At 57.6% G+C, this 22,090-nt stretch overlaps 1 protein-coding gene, 1 long non-coding RNA gene and 1 pseudogene across 13 annotated transcripts in view; all 3 read left to right on the top strand.

The window, feature by feature from the left end:
* Positions 1-2,133, top strand: part of LOC123370220 (glycine N-acyltransferase-like protein 3) — a 327,798-nt gene extending 325,665 nt beyond the window's left edge. For all 12 annotated transcript variants that reach the window (XM_045016563.1, XM_045016564.1, XM_045016562.1 and 9 more), the window contains one exon: positions 174-2,133. In XM_045016563.1, coding sequence (XP_044872498.1) covers positions 174-657 — 484 coding nt within the window. In that variant the 3' untranslated portion in view covers positions 658-2,133. The remainder of the gene's footprint in view (positions 1-173) is intronic.
* A 6,378-nt stretch (positions 2,134-8,511) lies between these two features.
* LOC123370221 lies at positions 8,512-12,931 on the top strand. The gene is made up of 3 exons (XR_006579312.1): positions 8,512-8,826; positions 9,211-9,340; positions 12,308-12,931. It is a non-coding gene; the product is annotated as an uncharacterized LOC123370221 (long non-coding RNA).
* A 3,080-nt stretch (positions 12,932-16,011) lies between these two features.
* Positions 16,012-20,990, top strand: LOC123369094 (annotated as a pseudogene).
* Positions 20,991-22,090: the final 1,100 nt, after the last annotated feature.

Raw genomic sequence — 22,090 nt, 5'->3', positions numbered from 1 at the left:
TGTTGGGTCGCTCCCCACTCCCCTCCCCTATACTTACCCCTTCCCCTGCCCATGGTGTTTCTATTTACCCCCCACACCCTTCCACACTCAACCCCTCCCCTTGCCAGGTCAATCTCCACTGTGCTCACCCCCCGCCCCCCACATGTCTCTCATCCCACTGCCCTGTCTTGCAGGCCTGACAGGGGGCTCAGGCTGGCCCCCGTGTCCCCCGCCCACGCCATGCTGCTCAGAGACACCTGGACGTTTGGAGGGAACAGTTGGAGCCTGCGCTACCTGAGCCGCCTGATCCGCCACTTCCCCAGCGCCAGCCTGCTGGACCCTGAGGGGACCCCCATCTCCTGGTGCCTCACCGACCCGCTGGCTGCCCTGACACACGGTTACACCCTGCCGGAGCATCGTGGCCAGCACCACATGAGGGCCGTGGTGGGGACGCTGGCAGCACAGTTGCATGCCTGCGGCTTCCCTGTTTACGCTGGGGTGCTGCCCCACAACGAGCCTTCGCTGCACGCCCTGCAACGCCTCGGCTTCCGCATCCTGCCTGGGGTGTTCTACCAGCTGGTGGTGAGGCCCGGGTTCGCCCAGTCCCAGCCAGCCAGTGCCCTGGACTCGGCCCAGGACCCTGCGCCCAGCTCTGGGGAAGGGCCACGCACCCAATAGGACAGGGGGAGGGGAGAGGCAGAGAAGGGGACACGGCCTAGAGCCCTGCACCCAGCTCTGGGGGACAGCCATGCTCTGCCAGCACGTAGCCCTGGGGGAGGGGAGGAGCTGGGGACATGGCCCAGCCATGCCCAGGGACCTGCCACCCCCGAGAAGGGGACACACTGACCAGGCACCAGGGGAGCTCAGCTGTCAGCCCTTGGGAAGCCGGGGCCTGGTGGAGGAGAGTAGCTCATGCTCCATTATCACCTGGCAGTCAGGGCTCAGCAGGGGGCGCTCTCCGCTCACAGTGCTGCCTCCGTGCCCTATGCTGTGGGCTCAGCAGGGGGCGCTCTCCCACTCCCGCTCCCTTCCCCACTGTAGAGCCCTGCTGGGCCCGAACACAGGGAGGAGCATCCGCTCTTCTCCCTTCCCCCAGAATGGACGTCCTCAGCCCTGGGCAGGCGACCTGCCCCCTGGCAGCCCCAGTGCACAGGCTGCTCCTCCCCATGTAGCTGGTCCCAGCTGCAGCCCCAGTGAGCTGTGGGGTTGGGGGGAGGGGACTCCCCACACACAGCAGACGTGCAGGTGCATGCAGGACCTTGTGGCTTCCCCAGGACCCCGCCTGGGCGGACTCACTGTGGGAAGCGCATGGAGGGGCAGATGCTGAATGCTCCAAGGTCAGACCCAGGAAGGTGAAGCCGGGTGAGCTTTTTGCCCTGGAGACAGTCTGCTCCAAGGGAGAGGAGGCTCCCCAACGTCCTGACTGGCTTTGTGGGGAGCAGTTCCAGAGCATCGCCTGGGGACTCCATGTCATGAGAGAGAGAGGGAAACGCATTGAACAAGGAGACCGCGCGCCCTGCCACAGCCCAGACCTCCATCCCCAGACACAGGGGGCTGCCTCTGCCCCGATTCCCCGCACCGAACCTGCACGCTGGGCTCCACCAGTGCCTGAAACCCAAACTGCCCCCAAGTGGCTCACGGCCGCTGCTAGGACAGGCTCCTCGGCCGGGACAAAAAACCCAAACCCAACCTTCTCCGGCCCACTATAATGGGAAGTCTGGAACACTAATTAAAAAAGAGGTGGAGAGTTAGGATACAGATATTCAGGCCTGTCGGCAAAGGCCTAGACTTTAAGAATGTAGGTGTATTCTTATCACTTAGCTAGTTATAGGGGTACAGAACGAGAATCAAAATCACAGTCTGCTTGTTTATAGGCCTTCTCTCGCTGTGCTAGTCTGAGGCCCTGTTCTTAGCCTAAGGCCTTTGGCTAAGCAGCAAAGGCAGCCATAAGCTGGGAAGCAAACGGTCACGTCCTCACCAGTCACCCTGAAATAAGGCAGCTTTGGGCTGTTCAAAAGGTGATCCGAGCTGTCACCTCCAGAGAAAGGGAAGAGCCTAGAAGATTTAAAGAAAACTTAGTTTGGTAGCATCCTGTCTGGCAAGAACTCACCAATAGCTGGGGTGTGAAATCCTCATTTCTTTGTTGTTCTGTCACTGTAGTCCCCACTTCCCTATTGTTTGTCTATATAATCTCTGCCTGATTCTGTGATTGTTTCTGTCTGGTGTGTAATTCATTTTGTTGGGTGTAAACCAATTAAGGTGGTGGGATATAATTGGTTAAATAATCATGTTACAATATGTTAACATTCGTTATTTAAATTTCAGTAAAATAATTGGTTAAGGTATGGCTAAGCAGAACTCACGTTTTACTATGTAGTCTGCAGTCAATCAGGAAGTAAAGGAAGGGAATGGGAACAGGGACACAGGCAAGGTTCTGTGGTGTCAGAGCTGGGAAGGGGGACACTGAGAAAAACAATTGAAATCATTTCTAGCTAAAAGTTCATCCCAATAAACATCGAATTGTTTGCACCTTCACGGACGTGTCTGTAGTGATGCACATGGGCGTTACCGGACTGGCGGAAACCGACCCATGTCAATGGAGGAGCCGAGAGGACAATGGGAACCCCAAGCACTGACCAATGAACCCAGCATGCTTTGCTAGGGGAGGACAACGGACCGAGAGGAGACAGGAGGGGCATGGGCGCCGACTTTAGCCCCAGGAATATTTACAGTCAGGGGTTCTGCTCCACCAATAGTTGGAGCTAGGTTTCGCCCCTTTTAAATCCCAGCCGCGGCCGGGAGTCAGAGGGCTCTGGGCTGCCTGCAAGCGCGGGGAGCCCAGAGCCTTTTAAATCCCAGCCGCGGCCGGGAGTCAGAGGCTCTGGGCTGCCTGCAGCCGCGGGGAGCCCAGAGCCTTTTAAATCCCAGCCGCGGCCGGGAGTCAGAGGGCTCTGGGCTGCCTGCAAGCGCGGGGAGCCCAGAGCCTTTTAAATCCCAGTCGCGGCCGGGAGTCAGAGGCTCTGGGCTGCCGGCAGCCGCGGGGAGCCCAGAGCCTTTTAAATCCCAGCCGCGGCCGGGAGTCAGAGGGCTCTGGGCTGCCTGCAAGCGCGGGGAGTCCAGCGCCCTTTAAATCGCAGCCGCGGCCGGGAGTCAGAGGGCTCTGCACTGCCCCAGGGGCAGGGAGCCCAGAGCCCTTTGAATCCCAGCCGGGGAGGCGGCTGGGATTTAAAGGGCTCAGGGCTCCCCGCAGCTGCCAGCAGCCCAGAGCCCTTTGAATCCCAGCCCCTGGCCGCTGATTGCCCCCTCCCCAGACCCTTGCCCCAACTGCCCCCCAGGACCTCCACCCCCTATCTAAGCACCACTGGTCCTTGTCCCCCGATTACCCCCTCCCGAGACCCCCAGCCCCTAACTGCCCCTTGGGACCCCAGCCCCTATCTAAGCCTCCCTTCTCCTTGTCCCCAACTGCCCCCTCCTGAGACCCCACCCAACTTCCCCCCAGAACCCCTCTACCTGTCCCCTAATAAACCTCCTAGACTCCCATGCCTATCCAATTGCTGCTTGTCCCCTGACTGCCCCTCCGAACCTCTGCCCCATCCAACCCCCCCTGCTCTTTGTCCCTTGACTGCCCCCCGGAATTCCCTACCCCTTCTCCAACCCCCAAACCGCTTACTGTGCCACTCAGACTAGCGTGTCTGGCTCCGTGCAGCTCCAGACAGTTGCTGCCCCATGGAGCCCACAGCCCTCTCCCACCCCCAGCACCTGCCTTCCAGATTTGAACACCTCAAAATTCAGGAGTGCTCAAGCTCGGTTTGGGCAGCTTTTACTTCATTTCTCCCAAATCAGTTTCCCCTGCAAGGTGCCAACTGAAGGTGTTGGAGAACAGAGCGATCGGGTGGCCTCCTAATGCCTGGAAAAGAGACAAAGGCCGGAGGAGGGAGTGTCAGTGCCTGTGCGGACTTCTGGGAAGTGCACGGTGTGGAAGGGGATGCTGTGATGCTTTGGAACAACTCCATACAAAGCCAGTCAGGACTCTGGGGTAGCCTCCTCTCTCGGAGCAGACTGTCTCCAGGGCAAGAAGCTTACACCTTCCTGGGTCTGACCTCGGAGCATTCGGCATGCCCTTCCACGTCATGCACTTTCCACAGCGAGTCTGCCCAGGCTGGTCCTGGGGCAACCAGAGGTCCCTGCACCCCAACTCCGCAGTCAGATGTGACTCTCAGCCAGACTGTAAAACAGAAGGTTTATTAGATGATGGGAACACAGTTTAAACAGAGCTTGTAGGTACAGAAAACAGAACCCCTCTGTCAGGTCCATCTTGGGGGGTGGGGAGCCCAGAACCAAGTTCTGGGTCTCTCCCCATTTCCCCAGCCAGCTCCAAACTGACACTCCCTCCTCTGGCCTCTGTGTCTCTTCCGGACAAGGAGGGCACCTGATCTTTGTCCCCAACACCTTCAGTTGGCATCTTGCAGGGGAAACTGAGGCACCCACACAGTATTCAGAGAAAATATTAAGGACATTCCCACTTCATCACAACAGGTGCAACAAAATATAATACTGTATATTGAAGTAGGCAAATGCTGCTTCTGACTTTCCACTTTTAATTGACCCTTGTAATCTTGCGGCACTGATGCATTGTAGCTTCATTTTATATCGGCTTACATGGCGGGAGCGGGGGGGCACCACCATTTTGGGCCCCACCAAAAATTATACAAACCTGCCGCCTATGAGGAGGGGTGATAAGACCTTGGCTCACAGAGACACAGCAACTCTGCCCTGGGGCTGACAGATGGAGACAGCAACTGGGCTGGGTAGACCCCTCACACTGGGTGCACTGAATGCTGGCCGAGCCCCTGTCTCTCTGCACTGAGCTAAGGATGCTCACCTCCTGCAGCCAGGTGACTCATCCTTGGTTTGCACAGGCTGGCCGCTGTCGCTGCAGATCCTCACTGGGAGCATCACGGCCTGAAGGGGCCCAGGACCAGTCTCCTGCAGGAGTCTGGCTTTGGATGCATTTGCTGCAGGGAGACAGGGATCGCTGGTGCCGAAGGCCCAGTTTCAGAGTTGCTGAGGCCACATACAAGATGGCAGCACCTGGAATTCAAAATGGAGATTGGGAGCGCAAACAACACTGAAACAAGCATTTAACATTAAACTAGGACTAGAAACTCGCACATTCTTACAGAGCTGTGCCTAGGGTTGCCAGGTTTGGTTGGACGTATTCCTGGAAGTTTCATCACATGACATAACAGATTAATCTTTAATTCCTGGAGGGTTGGCAATCCTAGATGAACTGTGACGGGTTCGGTCACAGAGACCCCCTTGGGACTGCCACCTGATGTGCTGGAATTACCTCCGAGCCCGTTTTCCCTGCCAGCTTGGGTCTCTAGTATCCTGTCTTGTTCAGCCAGACACGTCAGTCTAGTTCAACACAAACCTCCAGGTCTAAACCATGTGCCCCAAATCTGCAGATTAAACTGAAAACAGCTTGAGAAGTGTTCCTGTCTCTAGCACCCAGACATCCAGTTCCCAATTGGATCCAAACCCCAAATGAATCCGTTTTACTCTGTATAAAGCTTATACAGGTAAACTCATAAATTGTCCGCCCTCTATAACACTGATAGAGAGATATGAACAGCTGTTTGCTCCTCCAGGAATTAATTACTTGCTCTGGGTTACTTAATAAGTCAAAAGTGATTTTATTACAAATAAAAAGTGGGATTTAAGTGATTCCAAGCAATAGCAGACAGAACGAAGTAAGTTACCAAGTAAAATAAAACAAAACACACAGATTTAAGCCTAATGCAGTAGGAAAATAAATGCAGGTAAATCTCACCCTCAGAGATGTTCCAATAAGCTTCTTTGACAGACTAGACTCCTTCCTAGTCTGGGTCCAACAATCACTCACACCCCCATAGTTACTGTCGTTTTTTCCAGTTTCTTTCAGGCATCTCTTTGGGATGGAGAGGCTACCTCTTCAGCCAGCTGAGGACAAAATGGAGGGGCTTCCAGGGCCTTATATAGTCTTTCTCTTGTGCCACATCACAGCCACACAATGGGGTCTCTAGCCACCTGGGCAAGTCACCTGTCTATGAATGATTCAGCTTTTTGCAGGCCGAAGCCATTGTTTACATGTTAATTTGAACATTCCCAGGAAAGGTCAGATGGCCATTGGCGTCTCTCAAAGTCCATTGTTAGTTAAGTGCTCCCAATTACTTGAATAGCCCCTTCACACTATGTTTATCAAATCTGCCTCACCTGCTTCCTACAGCAACGACTCATATCCAGCTTCCCATCCACTGTAGCCCCTAGGTCCGTTTCTGCAGAACTGCTTCCTAGCCACTCAATCCCTAGTCTGCAGCAGTGCATGGGATTCTTCCATCCTAAGTGCAGGACTCTGCACTTGTCCTTGTTGAACCTCATCAGATTTCTTTTGGCCCAATCCTCTAATTTGTCTAGGTCCCTCTGTATCCTATCCCTACCCTGCAGCGTATCTACCACTCCTCCCATTTTAGTGTCATCTGCAAACTTGCTGAGAGTACAATCCACGCCATCCTCCAGATCATTAATGAAGATATTGAACAAAACCGTCCCCAGGACCGACCCTTGGGGCACTCTGCTTGAAACCAGCTGCCAACTGGACATGGAGCCATTGATCATTACCCATTGAGCCTGATGATTTAATCAGATTTCTATCCACTTTATAGTCCATTCATCCAGCCTATACTTCTTTAACTTGCTGTCAAGAATACTGTGGGAGACCGTCCACTGCTTTCCCGTCATCCGCAGAGCTGGTTATCTTGTCATAGAAGGCAATTAGGTTAGTCAGGCTGACTGTTCCTGATCACTTTCTTCTCCTCAAAGTGCTTCAAAATTGATTCCTTAAGGACCTGATCCATGATTTTTCCAGGGACTGAGGTGAGGCTGATGGCCTGTAATGCTCCTTCTTCCCTTTTGTAAAGATGACACTACATTAGCCTTTTTCCAGTCATCCGGGACCTCCCTCAATCACCATGAGTTTTCAAAGATAATGGCCAGTGGCTCTGCAATCACATCTCCCAACTCCTTTAGCAACCTCGGATGCAGTGCATCCGGCCCCATGGACTTGTGCTTGTCCAGCTTTTCTAAATAGTTCTGAACCACTTCTTTCTCCACAGAGGGCAGAAACACTTGGAAAACATTTGCAGCTGAGATTCAGGAGAGAGAGTCTGTACTGAAGGATGCTCCCTGGTGCTTTTTCCTCCCCTGTTGGAGTTTCTTTTGTTTCCCTTCCTGCTTGATGACTCTGTTTGTTGCTTAAATGTAAATTAAGTAGAGCCCCCATTCCTTTGTTGAGACAGGCCTGTTTGCCAGCCTCAGGTTAGAGCACATGTTAACACCATAAAGGGGAATATTATCATTTCACGTACAATGCTGCCACACACATATTTTATCAGGGCAATACTGACCGGCAAATTATACATTTACAAATAATACCTTGCAAGGTTGTACAAAGATTATTACAACAGTAGGTACGGTGTGAACACAAGGGTACATTCTGTCACAATCCCCTATCTGCCCCCTCTCAATCCTTTGTTCACCAGGTGGGGTCTTTTCTCAGCTTCCCTGAACTCCATAAACCACGGGGACTTGTATTGTCTCTCTGGCCCCTTTGCTGATGTGGGTCAAATTCAACTAGTTCCTTAATGACTCTCTCCTCCACCCAGACAGGGAAGTGATGCCCACCTATGCCTCAAGGCCTGCCCTGAGAGCAAACTTGCTCCCTTTTTTCCCCACGGGGTAACACTGCAACACATAGGGGAAACTGAGGCACATACAGGAGTCATAAAATACTACAAAAATTCCCACTTTGTCGCAGGGACCAATCCCCTGGTTTTTTGGTTCCCCCCCACTGGCTGATCTGACCCAAAGTGGCTCTATTCACCATGGCACTATCTTCCAGGAGGCTGGGGCTTTCAAATGTGATGAGAAGGCCCAAGCTGAATCCTGGTATGTTATAGGAAATGCATTTCCTGCTGTGGGGCGCTCACAGTCAGGGTCATTGGGGCCCCATTGCGCTGGGTGCGGGGTGGATACACAGTGATCTCCCTCGGAGCAGACTGTCTCCAGGACAAGAAGCTCACACTGCTTCACCTTCCTGGGTCTCTCCTTGGAGCATTCAGCATCCTCTGCCCCTTCGTGTGCTTCCCAGGCCGGGTCTTGGGTAAGCCACAGGGTCCTGCATCCCCACAGACGTGACTCTCAGCCAGCCAGTAAAGCAGAGGTTTATTAAATGACAGGAACACGCTCTAAAACAGAGCTTTGTAGGTACAGCGAACGGGACCCCTCGGCTGGGTCCATTTTAGGGGGCAGTGAGCCAGACCCCCACGTCTGTACTTCACTCCTAGTCCCCAGCCAGCTCCAGCCTGAAAACCCGCTCCAGCCCCTCCTCCTCTGCTCAGTTCCTTTCCTGGGCCCGGATGTCACCTGACCTCTTTGTCTCCAACACCTTCAGTTGGTACCTTTGCAGAGGAGGGGCCCAGGCCATCAGCTGCTAGGAGACAGAAGGTCAGGCATTTATGTACACTGGCCCTTTGCTCTGCAGCAATCACACACCCTTATTCCACCACCTAGATACTTAAGAGCTGCATAGGGGACACTGAGGCACCAACACAGTATTCAGAGAAAACATTAAGAACATTCCCAGATCGTCACAAGATGTCACCGCCTCTGCGCTCCAGGACTCTGTTAATGGTTCATTTGCTCGGGGATAAGAGGCTGGAGCAGCCGCAGAAGGAGAGAGAGGCAGGGACCTGGCAGCTCCACAGACACCCAGGAACTGCTCCTTCCCCTGGCACGGAGTCACCCCAGGTGAGTGGGACCGTAGCTCTGTACGGGCAGCCCTGGCATCACACGGCCTTAGAGCAGCCTTCTTATTGTGGGGTATCTGGTGAGCACAGGGGCTGCACCCATACTGGTGAGTTATGGTGGTGTCTCTGATGAACACACGGGGGGGCCATGCAGAGACTGTTATGTTATTGTAGGGTCTCTGGTGAGCACAGGCGCTGCGCACAGACCGGTTAGGTTAGGTAGTATAAGGTCTCTGGTGAACACACGGGGGGCTGCGCACAGACTGGTGAGCTGTTGTGGGGTCTACACAGTGTTTGCTATTTTGGCAGGGCTGGGAGCTGGCAGCTGGTCTCTGGGGTTGGGAGGAGACAGTCAGAGGGAACTGATGGGCTTCCTGCCCCGCAGGTGTCCCTCGCATTGTCCTGCTGGAAGCTGTGAAGGCCCATCCCGGCCAGCGATGCTGATCCTGAGCTGTTCCTCCAAGCTGCGGCTGCTGGAGGGGATGCTACGGCGGGGCCTGCCTGACACGCTGCCGGTGACCAGGACTCGCCCGACCCACAGGGCTGAACCTTCCCACCCTCAGGCTGGGCAGAGAGCAGGGGAAAGTCCCTCGGAGTCCCCTGGGTGATGGGGCACAGATTGGGCTGGGGTGCAATCCCCTGGGTCGGGGGTACATGGAGGGCTGGCCCCTCCACCTGGTCAGGGGGTAGCAGTTTGGGGGGCAGACCCTTTCTCCAGGTCGGGGGGCAGCAGTTCAGGGGCCGGGCAGGCTCTCATAGATCCACAGGGGATGTGCTGTACCCCAGCCTGTCACCAGGCCCCTGGGAGCGACCCCTGGAGTGGGCCAGGGCCCGAGGCTGCACACAGCTCACAGGGGCAGGCCCGTGACCTCCACCACTGGGCCTTTGACACCAGCCCTCCCATCTCTCTCCGTGGCTCCCTGCAGCGAATGCAGCCGAGCCAGACGCCCGCAGGAGGCTTGGACCGGGCCCCTGCGGTGGGTGTTGGCAGAGACCCTGGCAGCCTTTGCAAAACACAGGAGCGGTTCATTAGTCCCCTGGCTACAGACTCCTCAGGTTAGCACAGGGAATCAAAGGTTAAGCCACAGCCCAGCCTGGCCAAGCCTGGGCAATGAGCCAGCCAAGACGTCGCGGGCCCCATGGCTGGCTCTGGCTCTGTCCCGTTGTTCTTAGGCCAAGGTGACAGCTGCTGAGACCCCCCAAAAGCTGGCTCTTAGCCCCCTATCCTGACCCCTCGCGGCCGCTGTTCTTCAGCTGGGGGCCTCTCGGCTGCAGAGCCGTGAGGGGGGAATCTCGCTCGCTCGGTGTGAACGTCCATCCCAGCCACTGGGGTTTCCATGGTCTCTCCAGACCCTTCTTGCACATGTGTAGAGATTATTCCCTTGGTTAATGATGCTGGTCTCCAGCCAGGCTGTTACATGAGACACAACCCGTCCCTTCCCTTCACACGCTGCACAGAGCAGTACAGGACGCAGAGGGAAACTGAGGCACACATGGGCCTCAGAAAGATACTACAGAAAGCTTCTACTTTGTCACACAGGCCCCCTGCCCTGGGTTAGGGGTAGCAGCAGGAGGGCAGGGCCCCTCCCCCAGTGTAGAGGTAGTCGGGGAGCCTCCCCCTGGGCCTCCTCCTCACTCGCCCCCTGCCTCCATAAGTCCATACCCAGCACCAATGCCTGCTGCTCACCCAGCGTAGCCGCCAGGAGCTGCCCATCCAATCAGAGCACAAGCGGGCTCTGTGCCAGCCAATCTCAGTCTGGGCAGGCTTTGCGTAAAGCTAATGAACATGTGGGTGGTTCCATGGCAGCCAATCACAGTGTAGGACAGCTGGGTGCCTGCCAATCATGGCTCTGACCACCACCACCTCCCACCCCCCGGTTCTGAATTTCCTCCTAGTCCTCACCATGGCAGATGGGGGAGGGAGGGCGGGGAATGCAGTGGCTGGATCCCATCCCAGTTTCATACCCAAAGATTTTGGGGTGGCAAAAGGGGGCTGAGGCTGCATGAAAATTCCCCACTGCGCCCTGCTAGTGTCAGCGACCAGACCCACCCTAAGGGTGGATGGATGTGAGACTGCTCTGAGCTGTGTAGTGCAAGGGTGAGGTGGATTAGAGCCAGCGGTCAGCATGCTGACAGTGCCTGGTAGGACAGGGATGGGGAAGATGCCGTGGCGTCTATGGATAGCATTTGTGGGTTCAAACTTCACCGGGACAGTCACTGGGTAAAGTGACCCTGCCCAGTGAAGTGCTGCAATAAAGTAGGATTTTCTGTAATATTTTTACAACACTATGTGTGCCTCAGTTTCCCCCATGTGTTGCGTGGCTACCCAGTTGTGGGGGCAAGGGGGAGGATTAAGTTTACTCTCAGGGCAGGTTAAGAGACATAGGGGTGGGTGTCACCTCCCTGTGACGGTGGAATAAAGGGTCCTTAAGGAACTTCTTGTAATCAACTCAGATCGCCAAGGGAGCCAGAGAGACAAGTCAAGTGCTGATGACACCTCGATTTCCCCGCCTCTGGAGACCCCAGCTCGAGAGCACAGGACTGGGAGGTGGGGGGTGCTGGACAAAGATGGAGGCTCTCACCTGGAGCTGGCCAAGGAGGTCAGACAGAGACAGAGACAGCCTGGAAAGGGGCTTTCACTCCAGCTTGGTTGGGCCCCAGCTGACTGCAATGGACACTGCTTTACCCCCAGTTCTCTCTGCTGACCTAAGGCCGCTCCGTGACTCATAAACTGGCCTGGCGTGACAATGCTGCCGGGTGTCACTGCAAACCCAGGCTGGAGTGTGGGAGCCCCCGAAGAGCAACCAGGTCTCTCCAGGGGTCTGGCTCAGTGGGAGGCACCGGGCAGAGCTCACGGGGTGGAGCAGGAGGGCTGGAGCCCAGAGGCTCCATCTCAGAGACCCTGGCCTGCCCTGTAGGAAGAGTGGGGCCCCCTGGGGGGCTGGCACTTTGAGGGGGGAGGGATAGCTCAGAGCTTTAAGCATTGGCCTGCTAAACCCAGGGTTGTTAGTTCAATCCTTGAGGGGGCCATTTGGGGATTTAGTTGGGGATTGGTCCTGCTTTGAGCAGGGGGTTGGACTAGATGACCTCCTGAGGTCCCTTCCAACTCTAATAATCTATGCTAGTGACTCTGGTGAGCACGGCCACCGTGCACAGACTGGTGAGTTATGGTAGTGTCTCTTGTGAGCACGGGGGCCGTGCACAGATTGGTGAGATATTGTAAGGTCTCTAGGAGCCCAGGGGCTGCGTACACACTGGTAAGTTATTGTAGGGTGTCTGGTGAGCACAGGCGCTGCGCACAGACCGGTTAGGTTAGGTAGTGTAAGGTCTCTGGTGAACACACGGGGGGCTGCGCACAGACTGGTGAGCTGTTGTGGGGTCTACACAGTGTTTGCTATTTTGGCAGGGCTGGGAGCTGGCAGCTGGTCTCTGGGGTTGGGAGGAGACAGTCAGAGGGAACTGATGGGTCTCCTGCCCCACAGGTGTCCCTCGCACTGTCCTGCTGGAAGCTGTGAAGGCCCATCCCAGCCAGCGATGCTGATCCTGAGCTGTCCCTCCAAGCTGCGGCTGCTGGAGGGGATGCTACGGCGGGGCCTGCCTGACACACTGCCGGTGACCAGAACTCACCCACCCCCACAGGGCCGAACCCTCCCACCCTCAGGCTGGGCAGAGAGCAGGGGAAAGTCCCTCGGAGTCCCCTGGGTGATGGGGCACAGATTGGGCTGGGGTGCAATCCCCTGGGTCGGGGGTACATGGAGGGCTGGCCCCTCCACCTGGTCAGGGGTAGCAGTTTGGGGGGCAGACCCTTTCTCCAGGTCGGGGGGCAGCAGTTCAGGGGCCGGGCAGGCTCTCATAGATCCACAGGGGATGTGCCGTACCCCAGCCTGTCACCAGGGCCCTGGGAGCGACCCCTGGAGTGGGCCGGGGCCCGAGGCTGCACACAGCTCACAGGGGCAGGCCCGTGACCTCCACCACTGGGCCTTTGACACCAACCCTCCCATCTCTCTCCGTGGCTCCCTGCAGCGAATGCAGCTGAACCAGATGCCCGCGAGAGGCTTGGACCGGGCCCCTGCGGTGGGTGTTGGCAGAGACCCCGGCAGCCTTTGCAAAACACAGGAGCGGGGAGGGGGGGAGTAAGGGGGGAGGAGTGTGGGGGTAATGGGAATGCTTAGCTGAAGTTATGTATAAAGAGAGAAAAACCGCTTGTATCTGGGTGCTTGATTTGAGACACCTCTGTCTCCCTGCACCGCTTTGAGATCTGCTTCTCCACCTTGGTGTGTTTATTGGAGCGAAGCACACCGGGCAACGAACCACTGTTGCTGCCTCGGGCCCTCTGTGCAGGCAACAAAAGGTTAAGCCACAGCCAGGCTGGCCAAGCCTGGGCAATGAGCCAGCCAAGACATCGTGGGCCCCATGGCTGGCTCTGCCTCTGTCCCATTGTTAGGTCAAGGGGAGGGATAGCTCAGTGGTTTGAGCATTGGCCTGTTAAACCCAGGGTTGTGAGTTCAATCCTTGAGGGGGCTACATAGGGATCTGGGGCAACAATTGGTCCTGCTAGTGAAGGCAGGGGGCTGGACTCAGTGACTTTTCAAGGTCCCTTCCCATTCTAGGAGATTGGTATATCTCTAATTATGGGTGAGATTCTGTGGCCTGCATTGTGCAGGAGGTCAGACTAGATGACCATAATGGTCCCTTCTGACCTTAAAGTCTATGATTCTATGATTGTTGTTAGGCCAAGGTGACAGCTGCTGAGACCCCCCAAAAGCCAGCTCTTAGCCCTGTATCCTGATATATTTTTACAACATTATGTGTGCCTCATTTTCCCTCTATGTGTTGCTTGGCTACCCAGTTGTGGGGGCAAGGGGCATAGGCAGCAGGTTCGTATAATTTTTGGTGGGGCCCAAAATGGTGGTCCCCCCCCCCGCGCTCTCACCCTGTAAGCTGATATTAAATGAAGCTACAATGCGTCAGCACCACAAGATTACAAGGGTCAATTAAAAGTGGAAAGTCAGAAGCAGCACTTGCCTGCTTCAATATACGGTATTAAATTTTGTTGCACCTGTTGTGACAAAGTGGGAATGTTCTTAATGTTTTCTCTGAATACTGAGTGGGTGCCTCAGTTTCCCCTGCAAGATGCCAACTGACGGTGTTGGGGACAAAGAGATCAGGTGGCCTCCTTGTCCGGAAGAGACACAAAGGCCAGATGAGGGAGTGTCAGTTTGGAGCTGGCTGGGGAAATCGGGAGAGGCCCAGAACTTGGGTCTGGGCTCCCCACTCCCCAAGATGGACCTGACTGAGGGGTCCTGTTTTCTGTACCTACAAGCTCTGTTTTAGACTGTATCCCTGTCAGCTAATAAACCTTCTGTTTTACTGTCTGGCTGAGAGTCACATCTGACTGCAGAGTTGGGGTGCAGGGACCTCTGGTTGCCCCAGGACCTGCCTGGGCAGACTCGCTGTGGAAAGCGCATGGTGTGGAAGGGCATGCTGAATGCGCCGAGGTCAGACCCAGGAAGGTGTAAGCTTCTTGCTCTGGAGACAGTATGCTCAGAGAGGAGGCTCCCCCAGAGTCCTGACTGGCTTTGTATGGAGTTGTTCCAAAGCATCACAGCATCTCCTTCCACACCATGCGCTTCCCGGAAGTCTGCACAGGCACTGACACTCCCTCCTCTGGCCTTTGTCTCTTTTCCAGGCATTAGGAGGCCACCTGATCTCTTTGTTCTCCAACACCTTCAGTTGGCACCTTGCAGGGGGGTGGCCCAGGCCATCAGTTGCCTGGAAGCAGGGTGTCAGCCATTCTCTGTGCAGACGGCATCACACTGGCCCTCTAGGGCTTTACAACAATCACACCCCCTTATCTCACCATCTAGAGCCTTAAGAAATGCATTGGGGAAACTGAGGCACACAGACAGTATTCAGAGAAAACACCTGTATACGACCAGTTACATACTTTGAAGGATGTAAAATAATCAAATATTGTGCTAAATACAATGATACTCCAAACTGACCACCAAATTTAAGTTGCATGTTTTTCCCCTCAGGTGAGGGTTCTGGGGTGGGGCTGGGGATGAGGGGTTCACAGTGCAGGAGCGTGCTCGGTGCTGGGGGTGCAGGCTTTGGGGTGAGGCAGGGCTGAGGATGAGGAACTTGGGATGCAGACAGGCTGCCCCAGGGCTAGGGCCAGAGAGGACTCCCCATCACCACCACTGGCAGCAGCAAGCTCCAGGGGAGGGACCCCTCCTCTGCCCCCCTACCCCCCACAGCACACTCACTCTGCACCACAGTCACTGCACATGCTCCTAGGGCCCCTCAGGTCCAGAAAGCTCACTCCCCTCCCCTATGATGGGTGCTGGGGGGGGTTCCCATCACAGATGGACTTCCATGCTGCCCCTCACCATAACTTCACTGTGGATGGGTGATGGGGCTGCCCCTTGCCCAGCATGGGGCAGAAGTGGGGTAGGCAGGGTGTCGGCTGGCTATGGGGTGGGGGAGCAGGGTGTCATAAAATTCATCCAAGCCCCAGCTGCTCAGGTCTAGGAAGCCTCCCTCTCCCATCCCTCCTGTGGCGGGTGGGTTGGTGGGTGCTGGGGGAGGGGGCATTGCCTTCACATGTGGCTTCCTGCCTCCCCTGTGCAGCCTGCTGCGCCTCACTGGGGGTAGGAGTGGGGGCTGGAGCTGGGGCTGGGGGGGAATCATAGGGTCAAACACTCATGGAAGCCCCAGCAGCTGCTAAGGTGAGTGATGTCCCTCTCCTGGCCGGAAGTCCCGTTCCCGTCTCCTCCAGGTAGGGGCAGGGGAGGGGAGAAGAGGCCCCCTCCACTCCCCTCCCCCTCTACAGCAGCAGTTAGTTAGCATTGTTCTTATGCTAATGCTGCAGCTGTAGCCTTAGGCTACGGCAGCAAAAGCAAGGGAGAGAGACACTCGCTGTGCGCTCTCTTTACATTCAGGCAGGGAAGCTGGGGGGGGGGGGGAACCTAGCTCCAAATATTGGTGGAGCAGAGCCCCTGATTATGAATATTCCTGGGGCTTTAGCCCCAAGAGCCCATATAAGTTGGCTTATATGGGCTCTTATATGGGCATATAAGAGACAAGGCAAGTGCTGCCAACTCCTGGATTTCCTGCCTCTCAGCTGGGAGGCTGAGCAGAGACCCCAGCTCGAGAGCACAGGACTAAGAGGTGCTGGACAAAGATGGAGGCTCTCACCTGGAGCTGGCCAAGGAGGTTAGAGAGAGACAGAGACAGCCTGGAAAGGGGCTTTCACTCCAGCTTGGTTGGGCCCTGGCTGACCGCAATGGACACTGCTTTACCCCCAGTTCTCTCTGCTCACCTAAGGCCGCTCCGTGACTCATAAACTGGCCTGGCTTGACAATGCTGCCGGGTGTCACTGCAAACCCAGGCTGGGGTGTGGGAGCCCCCGAAGAGCGACCAGGTCTCTCCAGGGGTCTGGCTCAGTGGGAGGCACCGGGCAGAGCTCACGGGGTGGAGCAGGAGGGCTGGAGCCCAGAGGCTCCATCTCAGAGGCCCTGGCCTGCCCTGCAGGAAGAGTGGGGCCCCCTGGGGGGCTGGCACTTTGAGGGCTCCTCCAAGGGGCAGCGTAAAAGCTGGGGCCCAGCACCGATCCTGGGGAACGGGACATCCCCAGATTCTGACCCCTGTGTCTTGGCAGGTCTACGGCACGGTGATGCATGTGAACCGGGAACCCGGCTGGCCAGGAGGTGCTGGTGGATTCATGGCCAGAGTTCAAAATGGTCCTCACCCGGCCACGCAGAGAAGTGAGGCCTTTGCTGGGCTCCTCCCATCTGCCCCACTGCCCTCCCCCACCTGACACCATCACTGCCCCGCTGCCCTTCCCCACCTGACACCATCACTGCCCCGCTCCCCTCCCCCGCCTGACACCATCACTGCCCCGCTGCCCTCCCCGACTTCCTTGCCCCTTTCCCTGCTTGGTGTCATCTCTATCCCTCCCGCTCCTGGCTGCCCCACCTCCCCATAGCCTGTCTCCCCTTTCTGCTGCCCATTCTGCCCTAAGCCCCCTGGCTCTGTTCACGGGGCCCCTTCCCCCCCACCTCAATTTCTTACTTAGGGCCGGAGGCAGAGGCTGCGCTCACCCACAGGCAGTGTCCCCCCTGCAGGTGGCGTGGGACCCAAGTGATTTTTTCACCAACTTGTACACGGCCTTTTACCGGGACGAGGGCGCCTGCCGGGCCCTGCTGGGGAACAGCCGCGCCGTGGACTGGGGCCAGGCCTTCCAGATACTGGGTGAGCCCCTCCAGCCCTGCTTCATCCAGCACCTGCCACATGGGGGCAGGACCGCTCCCCTCCCCCACAGGCCAATAGCCCTGAGGAGCTGGCCCAGGCCCCTCTCCCCACATAGGCGAACAGCCCTAAGGGGTCCACCTGAGTCCCTGCCCATGCCCCACAGGCAAATAGCCCCGAGGAGCTCACCTGGGCCCCTTCTCCATCCAGACCCGGGATCCTGAATGAGCCAAGCTTGGGAACCCCCGGTTGGGTCATGCCGGCTCACAGTGGCCCTTGGCCCCTCCCTGCTGCTCTCCCCCACCAAGCTGGGCCCCCAACATCCATGGGCACCTTTCGGGGGGCCCCTGCTGACAGCACACGGCTGTCCCTGCAGGGCTGCAGGACGGGGTACATGAGACCTTCAGCGACATCGCCAGGGCCAGGGGCCTTGAGATGGAGACGTATCCATACCGGCCACTGCTGCACCCAGACCCACCTGCCATGCCCCAGTACCGGTAGGTGCCCCCAGATATGGGGTGTGTGAGAGAATGGGGCAATGCACACAACCAGCCTGTGCTAGATGGAGTGGGGAGCGGGGCTGGGGGAATGGAAGGACCCCGGGGTGCCAGGCCATAGGCCTCCATTGCGCCACAGATCAGGTGGCAATGAGTTCCCCAGGCTAACGGTGCTGGCAGAGTGAGGCCACAACCACAGCCCCACACAGCCCCAGGCCTTGGGCACATGCTGCCAAGGATTTCCCATCCTGCTCCGGGGCAGGGCTGAGTCAGCCCTAGAGCTTCGCCGGGGGCAGGGGCAGCCCAGCCTGGCCAAAGAACCTCCTTGGCCCCAGGATGGGGAGAGCAGGGGGAGGGGCAGCCTGTAACCTTCCATATCCTGGGACGGGCAGCCAGGGGTCCTTGACCCCAGAGCCGTCCCCTCTAAGGGGAGGGGGCTCCAAGCACAGAGCCCCCTGGTCCCCCCATCCCTGTCAGCGGGTAGGTCCCCGGGCAGGGGGTTTGCTGCCCACTGAGCCCTGGTGCTTTCATGTCAGGAGCAGAGCTTAGTCACGGCCCATCGGCAGCGATGGCTCTGCTGGGGCTGGATTGGGCCCTGTCAGACAGCCCCTGTGCTGAGGCTGCGGGAGTGTGTCAATCCCCTCCCCCCGCGGGGGTCACCTTCCCCCCATGTGCCGCCTCCTGGCTCGATCCCCTTCCCACAGGGCTCCCCCTTCCCCCCATGTGCCGGGGCCTGGCTTGATCCCCTCCCCCCCCAGGGGTCGCCTTCCCCCCATGTGCCGCCTCCTGGCTCGATCCCCTCCCCCCAGGGCTCCCCCTTCTCCCCCACCCCGGGTCTATCGCCCCTCAGCCTCATGCCAGGTCAGCCCCCCTCCACGGAGGCACGGGGGGGGAGCGTTATGGGTGCTATAGTCACCCAGGATTTGCCATAGCCTCCCCTCCCAGTGCAAAGGCCAAACGTTATGCAGCAGTAGGGGTGGCAATGCCATACCACGCCCCCCGTAACTCTCGGCTGCTGTTGGCGGCGGCGCTGCCTTCACAGCTGGGTGGCACACCCCTCCCCCACAGGATACTTTCCATGCCCCCCCACCCCAGTTTGGGATTCAGCAAACCTCCCCCGCCCCGCCCGCGCAAATTTTCTATCCAGCCCAGCTCAGTCCCACAACCGGGAAGAGGATGGCGCCGCCGGACCCTGCTCCCCTTCTATGCCATGTCATACCAGCTCAATCCCTGCCCCCCAAGCTGGGTCAATATCCCCCTGGGCTCACACCTCTCATGTTGGGTCGCTCCCCACTCCCCTCCCCTAGACTTACCCCTTCCCCTGCCCATGGTGTTTCTATTTACCCCCCACACCCTTCCACACTCAACCCCTCCCCTTGCCAGGTCAATCTCCACTGTGCTCACCCCCCGCCCCCCACATGTCTCTCATCCCACTGCCCTGTCTTGCAGGCCTGACAGGGGGCTCAGGCTGGCCCCCGTGTCCCCCGCCCACGCCATGCTGCTCAGAGACACCTGGACGTTTGGAGGGAACAGCTGGAGCCTGCGCTACCTGAGCCGCCTGATCCGCCACTTCCCCAGTGCCTGCCTGCTGGACCCTGAGGGGACCCCCATCTCCTGGTCCCTCACCGACCCGCTGGCTGCCCTGACACACGGTTACACCCTCCCGGAGCATCGTGGCCAGCACCACATGAGGGCCGTGGTGGGGACGCTGGCAGCACAGTTGCATGCCTGCGGCTTCCCTGTTTACGGCTGGGTGCTGCCCCACAACGAGCCTTCGCTGCACGCCCTGCAACGCCTCGGCTTCCGCATCCTGCCTGGGGTGTTCTACCTGCTGGTGGTGAGGCCCGGGTTCGCCCAGTCCCAGCCAGCCAGTGCCCTGGACTCGGCTCAGGACCCTGCGCCCAGCTCTGGGGAACGGCCACGCACCCAATAGGACAGGGGGAGGGGAGAGGCAGAGAAGAGGACACGGCCTAGGGCCATGCGCCCAGCCCAGCTCTGGGGGACAGCCACGCTCTGCCAGCACGTAGCCCTGGGGGAGGGGAGGAGATGGGGACCATGGCCCAGCCATGCCCAGGGACCTGCCACCCCCGAGAAGGGGACACACTGACCAGGCACCAGGGGAGCTCAGCTGTCAGCCCTTGGGAAGCCGGGGCCTGGTGGAGGAGAGTAGCTCATGCTCCATTATCACCTGGCAGTCAGGGCTCAGCAGGGGGCGCTCTCCGCTCACAGTGCTGCCTCCGTGCCCTATGCTGTGGGCTCAGCAGGGGGCGCTCTCCCACTCCCGCTCCCTTCCCCACTGTAGAGCCCTGCTGGGCCCGAACACAGGGAGGAGCATCCGCTCTTCTCCCTTCCCCCAGAATGGACGTCCTCAGCCCTGGGCAGGCGACCTGCCCCCTGGCAGCCCCAGTGCACAGGCTGCTCCTCCCCATGTAGCTGGTCCCAGCTGCAGCCCCAGTGAGCTGTGGGGTTGGGGGGAGGGGACTCCCCACACACAGCAGACGTGCAGGTGCATGCAGGACCTTGTGGCTTCCCCAGGACCCCGCCTGGGCGGACTCACTGTGGGAAGCGCATGGAGGGGCAGATGCTGAATGCTCCAAGGTCAGACCCAGGAAGGTGAAGCCGGGTGAGCTTTTTGCCCTGGAGACAGTCTGCTCCAAGGGAGAGGAGGCTCCCCAACGTCCTGACTGGCTTTGTGGGGAGCAGTTCCAGAGCATCGCCTGGGGACTCCATGTCATGAGAGAGAGAGGGAAACGCATTGAACAAGGAGACCGCGCGCCCTGCCACAGCCCAGACCTCCATCCCCAGACACAGGGGGCTGCCTCTGCCCCGATTCCCCGCACCGAACCTGCACGCTGGGCTCCACCAGCGCCTGAAACCCAAACTGCCCCCAAGTGGCTCACGGCCGCTGCTAGGACAGGCTCCTCGGCCGGGACAAAGAACCCAAACCCAACCTTCTCCGGCCCACTATAATGGGAAGTCTGGAACACTAATTAAAAAAGAGGTGGAGAGTTAGGATACAGATATTCAGGCCTGTCGGCAAAGGCCTAGACTTTAAGAATGTAGGTGTATTCTTATCACTTAGCTAGTTATAGGGGTAAAGAACGAGAATCAAAATCACAGTCTGCTTGTTTATAGGCCTTCTCTCGCTGTGCTAGTCTGAGGCCCTGTTCTTAGCCTAAAGCCTTTGGCTAAGCAGCAAAGGCAGCCATAAGCTGGGAAGCAAACGGTCACGTCCTCACCAGTCACCCTGAAATAAGGCAGCTTTGGGCTGTTCAAAAGGTGATCCGAGCTGTCACCTCCAGAGAAAGGGAAGAGCCTAGAAGATTTAAAGAAAACTTAGTTTGGTAGCATCCTGTCTGGCAAGAACTCACCAATAGCTGGGGTGTGAAATCCTCATTTCTTTGTTGTTCTGTCACTGTAGTCCCCACTTCCCTATTGTTTGTCTATATAATCTCTGCCTGATTCTGTGATTGTTTCTGTCTGGTGTGTAATTCATTTTGTTGGGTGTAAACCAATTAAGGTGGTGGGATATAATTGGTTAAATAATCATGTTACAATATGTTAACATTCGTTATTTAAATTTCAGTAAAATAATTGGTTAAGGTATGGCTAAGCAGAACTCACGTTTTACTATGTAGTCTGCAGTCAATCAGGAAGTAAAGGAAGGGAATGGGAACAGGGACACAGGCAAGGTTCTGTGGTGTCAGAGCTGGGAAGGGGGACACTGAGAAAAACAATTGAAATCATTTCTAGCTAAAAGTTCATCCCAATAAACATCGAATTGTTTGCACCTTCACGGACGTGTCTGTGGTGATGCACATGGGCGTTACCGGACTGGCGGAAACCGACCCATGTCAATGGAGGAGCCGAGAGGACAATGGGAACCCCAAGCACTGACCAATGAACCCAGCATGCTTTGCTAGGGGAGGACAACGGACCGAGAGGAGACAGGAGGGGCATGGGCGCCGACTTATATGGGGTCCTGGGGCTTTAGCCCCAGGAATATTTACAGTCAGGGGCTCTGCTCCACCAATAGTTGGAGCTAGGTTTCGCCCCTTTTAAATCCCAGCCGCGGCCGGGAGTCAGAGGGCTCTGGGCTGCCTGCAAGCGCGGGGAGCCCAGAGCCTTTTAAATCCCAGCCGCGGCCGGGAGTCAGAGGCTCTGGGCTGCCTGCAGCCGCGGGGAGCCCAGAGCCTTTTAAATCCCAGCCGCGGCCGGGAGTCAGAGGCTCTGGGCTGCCTGCAGCCGCGGGGAGCCCAGAGCCTTTTAAATCCCAGCAGCGGCCGGGAGTCAGAGGCTCTGGGCTGCCGGCAGCCGCGGGGAACCCAGAGCCTTTTAAATCCCAGCCGCGGCTGGGAGTCAGAGGGCTCTGGGCTGCCTGCAAGCGCGGGGAGCCCAGAGCCTTTTAAATCCCAGCCGCGGCCGGGAGTCAGAGGCTCTGGGCTGCCTGCAAGCGCGGGGAGCCCAGAGCCTTTTAAATCCCAGCCGCGGCCGGGAGTCAGAGGGCTCTGGGCT

The sequence above is a fragment of the Mauremys mutica genome, chromosome 4, assembly GCF_020497125.1.
Source record: "Mauremys mutica isolate MM-2020 ecotype Southern chromosome 4, ASM2049712v1, whole genome shotgun sequence".
NCBI classification, from domain to species: domain Eukaryota; kingdom Metazoa; phylum Chordata; order Testudines; family Geoemydidae; genus Mauremys; species Mauremys mutica.
Note: the sequence above shows the minus strand (reverse complement) of the source record. Positions and strands in the feature narration are given on the sequence as shown.